Source organism: Pseudopipra pipra, chromosome 1 (genome assembly GCF_036250125.1).
Source record: "Pseudopipra pipra isolate bDixPip1 chromosome 1, bDixPip1.hap1, whole genome shotgun sequence".
Lineage (NCBI taxonomy): Eukaryota > Metazoa > Chordata > Aves > Passeriformes > Pipridae > Pseudopipra > Pseudopipra pipra.
The window spans coordinates 41,012,137-41,018,136 of NC_087549.1; the positions used below are offsets into that span (position 1 = coordinate 41,012,137).

Here is a 6,000-nt window from a genome sequence, read left to right on the forward strand (position 1 = left end):
CTCTATCCACCCTTGTTTTATTTGCATATTGTATCACGTACTAAAATTTCAGTTGTTTTTGAGCGTTACGTCTTACTGCCTTGCAGCTAATGTTTTGGGGTTTTTTTTGCTAGAGGGAGATTTCACTTAGTATAACTTACTTTTCTTTCATTTTAGCTCCGTGTGCTGTTAGAAACCTCCAGGACCTAGCTCGAATATATATCAGACGCACTCTTAGAAACTTCATAAACGAGGAGATGAAAGCCAAGGGTATTGCTCAGAAGGCTCCTCCAAAACGCAAACGCAGGAGATGTCGTAGACGCAGGATTAACACCTATGTGTTTGTTGGTAACCAGCTAATTCCTCAGCCTCCAGACAGTGAAGAAGATGAAAGAATGGAAGATGATAGCAAAGAGGAGGAGGATAAAGATCACAGTGAGGCCTTGAAGCCAGAAGAGCCTCCTCGAAATCTATTGAGAGAAAAAATTATGAGTCTACCATTACCTGAATCTTTAAAAGCATACTTGACCTATTACAGAGAAAAATAACTTGTTTTAAGTAGAAATAATGCCTACTGATAGTTCCTTTATTCTTGAAAATGTAGCATTTATTAAGAAGTAGGTGGACAAATTATTATTAGTTTTTCATCAAGACTGAAGTACAGCGATAAGTGGTAACTTGTCTCTATCTTGTCTTTGCTACAAGGAAGACTTGCATTCAACAGTAGAATCCCTTTTTAAAAATCTATTTTCTTTAAATTTTGAAAATGCTGTTTTAACTCTGATAGAAATATATATTCCATTATGCAGCACTAATCAATATTTTGCATGGTAAGTCTTTTTTGATCCCTAACAGATTTGTATTGATACAAGGATGAGTGAAATTTTATATATGCTAAATAATTGGTTAAAAATGTGCATCTGACTTGATGAACAATTTGTCTGTATTTATTATTATTAGGGAAACATTTTAAACATGCAGACACTTACCCTCTAATGTCCAAATCAGACCCTCTTAAAGTTTATTTTACTATGGCTTTGTTGCAATCATTATTACTATGTTGGTCTAGATGTATTCCAACAACACAAGTGCAATAAATGTATACAGACACTGAATGAGCTGGCTTTAGTGAAATATGAAAATACAAGTTCTGCCGTGTCAGATGACCCTGCTACTTCTGCATTAATCTTTTGCCAAAAGATCTTGAGACAATTAACAGCTTCTCTCAGAGCCTTAAAGAAACACCGTATTGAATAAGAAGCAAAGCAATGCTTACTTCAGCTCTGCTTACACTTCACTCCATTCTACACTGTCAGTATTTCTAACTAGAGGCAATTCCTCATTTGTGGGAAGTTTAGGACAGTAAAGTTTGTTTATTTCTACAGCTCACAGTATTGAGTCAAAAAGTTTGGTAATACAAGATTGTAATTTAGATTTCAGTCATCTATATTTACTGCTTTTAAATAGAGATAGAATTTCAACAAAGTTTAGTTTGTATTGCTTATTGGGATAGCTATAATAGTAGAAGTTAGAATTTGTTCAGCAAATGCACTTTAGTAAGTGAATTTTATACTTAACATGCATCTCCAAGAAGGTAGACTTGTGCTAGCCTATATTTTGTTTCTGAGCATGGCTCTTAGCACAAAAATATTTATAAAATCATATGCATCTTTTGGAAACCTAAGAGTAGCAGTGCAACTGTGGGGACCCACAATAGTGCTGATTTAAATCTTTCTATGATCTTTCCTCTTCTAGTTGTGAAGTTACTTGCAGTTTTCATTTTTAACTTTGCTTTTACCATTTTAATTTCTTCATTCTGTTGTAATATAACCACGAGGGTAAACAGTTTATTAAGAACTTGGCATGATATGCATTAAAAGCCACAATCATTGGAAACGTATGCCTGAAAAACATTCCTATTGAAATATCCCATATGATACATTTTATAATACTGGTGACTTTTTTTTTTGTGTGTGTAAAAAAATGAACAGAATAATCACATCTTTCTAAAGCAGTAAATATTCTTAATCCAAGTATTTATAACCAACCAGTATTCATATGGTCTAGCAGTCCAATATTGACTTCCAAGTACATAAGCATTTTCTTGGATCTGAGAAGGAAGATAAGACACAATCCCATGACACTGACTCTTTATGGTGCATTTCATGCTGTAGTCCCTGTTTTTTAAGGTACATCATAGTAATGTTTAAATGGAATTTCATTGGAGGCCTGTTGTACCAGCATGTGGAGTTAACTTTCCGCAATATATTTACTGTATAAGTAAACAGAGGTATTTGAAATAAATATTCTGACTTTATTTTAAAAGCAGGAAAACCTTATAAGAAATAGTTTTCAAAAAATAATGATACTAATAAAGTAATTGTGATGCTTCAGCTGTAAGAATTGAACATAATATTGTTTTAAATGGGTTATTTTAGATGGAGGTTAAATAATCTAAAGTTTGAGATGTTTGTCTCTCCTTTTCTTGGAATCTACATCCATAAGCTCAAGAGTATGAGATTACTAAATATTACTTAAGTACTTTAAGGACTTTATACAGGATGCTTTTTGAAAATAAATTTCTGCATTCTTTCACGCCTGTATACTTGGAAAAATGGACAGTGGATGACTTGTCATGATTCTTCAGTATGTAAGGTTTTTTTTTTGGAGTCACTGAAAGAGAATGTTTCTTCTGTGTTTTATATGTGGATTTATTTTACACTCTTGAATTTATATTTACATAAATAAAAAGGTAGAAACGCAAAATTAATTAAAACTTAATTTTTGCCATCTCACTTGATGATGGGGACATTGTTGCAATAAAATGTTTTTTTGTGGTTTCTGCTTGCTTGAATTTCTGTGTTTCTGTGGAAATATTTTGAGTTATTTGGAAATTCAGGTAACAGTTTGTTCATAATTAGGTCAATTACCTTTTAATAAAGGCTATTCTTGAATTTCAGAAATACACCTTCTTGCTAAATTTTGAATTTTTGCAAAGGTTGAAAGATGAGATGTTACTCATGACACAGAAAAGCTATTTTGGGCCCATCACTACTTTTGAAGTACTTATAATGGAGAGTTTCTGCTGGAGAGCCCGGAAGCAAAAATTGAGCTATATACTAAAGAACAGTTTCGTGGCTTGTTTTTTTTTTTTCCAAACATTGGTATTTTTTTTTCATCCTCAGCTGAGCAGCTCTCTGGGTCAAAATAAATAAGGAAAACTTGGAGGTAAGAGCCACAAGGGTGGTGAGTAACTACCAAGTCTCACTTCCTTCTGAAACTCCCTCTTGTTGCAGTCCTATTTTATGACGAGTTAGAGGAAAGATACCAGGTGGGTAGGCTGGGCTGATGAGCAGTTCTGTAATTGTGGTCACTGTAAGGAAGTATGGGATGAATTGGAACTTCCAGGGGATTTTATCTTCTTTGGTCTGGAGGAGCACCCAAGATCAGTGCAGTCTTTTCAGACAACCTGAATTTTTGATCCCATGTCATTCAGGAAAATCTCAGCAGCTGCCTCCCAGAAAGCTGGAAAGCAGTTTTCATTGAAATGAACCTGAACAGCTCTGTTCAACTGAGCACTGTCTGTTGCTTGTTCAGGTGCCGGCAACTTAGTCTGTTTGTTTGGGGTTTTTTTATCCTCTAATTTTTTTTCTCCGAACTACTTTTTTAACCTGTCAGCTTGAAAACAAATAGAGAATGTTATCAAATATGCTATGTTCTGATTAAAGCTGTTTTAACTCATTAAATATTAATCTGTATCTCCTCAAGAGCTTCTCCTTCCATCATTCATGTAATTGAGTAAAACTGAAGGCTTTGTGTGATTTACTAATCAATTATAAAAGATAAAGGACCTGTGTGCTGTGTTCTTCTTAGAGGTGTGTACTGAATTTCACTTTAATGAGATGCTACTTACTTTGACAACACTTGAATCATGTATGAGATGTTTTCCATAAACTTGTTCTGAGAAGGTCACTGGAGTGTAACTGGAACAGTGAGGCTTTACAGATGTGTGTTTCTTGAGATCTTTCAGTAAAATTAACTTCAGTAAAATCTGGATGGCTGGCTTGACAAATGTCTACCTCTGTGCTTCTGTAGCTTCACAGTGTTCAACTTGTTGAGCTACTCTGTTCAAGTAAAGCTGGCTTGTTTAGCCCCAGGCTTGCACTGTGTTTATGGTCAGTATGAAAGCAAGAATCTAATGCTGATTTATCAGTGCTTTTCAGTGTGATGGTAACATTTTCTTTCTTCTGATTGTCATCATTTGTATTCTGTGATGCTTTAAAGAGAATTTTCAGAGGACCTAAGGGGAGTTACATGTCCCTATTAAAGCTGTATTCTCTGCTGTGAGCTAGGAATCTGTGTAATACTTTGCCAGAATACTTTGCAAAATACTTCCATGCTGGAGAGAAGCAGAAGCACTGCAGAAAGCACTGCATTGTTTTCTCTCACTTTTTCTCCATGCATTGGAGACCAGCCATAATGATCATAGGATGAAGAGAGAACAGAGAGCAAAGCTGTATGTCTCAGTACATGCTAAATGCTGGCTTTGTTTCTTTCTGAGCATTTCCTTGCCATTTTGGTAGCCTTTTAGTCCTGGCTGAGAAATAATTTATTGGCGTTTCCTACTGTGCTGTCATGGGTGATCTCCTTGCAGAGAAATGTTCCTTGCAGCCAGATAGACATATGGAGTTAAATTACAGTTCTTTATTACAGTAATACAGTTAAAATTGTAGCAGATACACTTAATTTCTAATCCTTCTCTTGGAGTTATGCTCAACCTCCCTTTGTTTCCCGTGAGTGTTAAAACCACAGCTTGCAACTGCTGGGTAACACGGAGTTCTGTGCCTCTGCTGTCTGTGGGCGGAATATTTTGTTGATGTTGCTGGTTCCTTTTCACCCTCCTGGGATCACTTTGGGAATCATTTCTATGTTGGATAATGTGCTCTTTGCATCTTCATTATTCTGCAGCTCCAGTTTGTATTCAGGTTATCTCTATATGATAATCTGCATATGTTAGATACTGTATTTTGTCATCCCTAAGACCAGTTCCATCAATCTTCAGGTCTGCATTTTTGGTATTTCTGGCTGTTCTGGATCTGTGCACAGCTGTGGGATCTCCAGTACAAAGCATGACCCACATCTTCTTACCTGTCCTGTCTCCTGTGCCCTGCTTCTCAGGGCCTTTGCTCTCAGACCAGGGCAACATTTTCTGCACTGCAGCATTTTCTACACTACAGCATTATGTGAAAATGATAAATACCTTGTTCTGCCGACAGTAATGACATATTACTGTTACCTATATAAAACTAGGCTTGTACCACACAAAGGTAAACGTGAGTGAAAGGTTACCTGTCAGGTCAGCTACGGAGACAGTGAAGTGTTTGTCCTGCCATGGGCAGTGCTAGTACCATATGTGACAGGGCTACACAAGGATGAAAACAAGCTTTCATATCTCTCTTTCTGTCTCGGTGATCAAAAAGCATTTTTTTCAGGGTTGAGACAGGAGCAGGGATAAGGAGAGATGAATAATTTTTACAGGAGAAGTGACTGGTAACTAACCAGTAGTGGCAGGTTGGTTTATATAACAAAAAAAAATTAGCCACAAAATCTTTCTTTTCTGCCTCTTCCCGGATCTGTACAGTTCATAGTCTTTGTAAATGTTAGCTTGAAGGGAGATGGTGCTCTTTGTTTTAACCACTTTAAATACTTGATTTTAATATTTTTAACTGTATTGTCTTGGCCTTCGTTTTTTCTTTACTAACTGGCACAGTGCAGTAGTCAGTAAAGGAAACCCTATAGTGCACTGGTTTTGTACTGTTTGCTCCATATCTAACACATTCTCTAACGTTGGCTTTCAGTAATCTGTTAACAGTAGCAGCCTTTTTAGATCAGCAGCATACAAAATTAAGTCTGTTATTTGTGTCACTTTGTATGTTTTAGCTTGTGTTTCTCAAAACTTAACATGTCTATTTTCTACAAAATAAAAAGTAGTAGATCCTTAAAAGATGCTTTTTTACCTTG

At 36.0% G+C, this 6,000-nt stretch overlaps 1 protein-coding gene across 5 annotated transcripts in view; it reads left to right on the forward strand.

Moving 5' to 3' along the window:
* The window catches only part of PCMTD1 (protein-L-isoaspartate (D-aspartate) O-methyltransferase domain containing 1), a 42,009-nt gene extending 39,176 nt beyond the window's left edge, over positions 1 to 2,833 (forward strand). For all 5 annotated transcript variants that reach the window (XM_064653345.1, XM_064653374.1, XM_064653355.1 and 2 more), the window contains one exon: positions 157 to 2,833. In XM_064653345.1, coding sequence (XP_064509415.1) covers positions 157 to 527 — 371 coding nt within the window. In that variant the 3' untranslated portion in view covers positions 528 to 2,833. The remainder of the gene's footprint in view (positions 1 to 156) is intronic.
* The last annotated feature ends 3,167 nt before the right edge of the window (positions 2,834 to 6,000 follow it).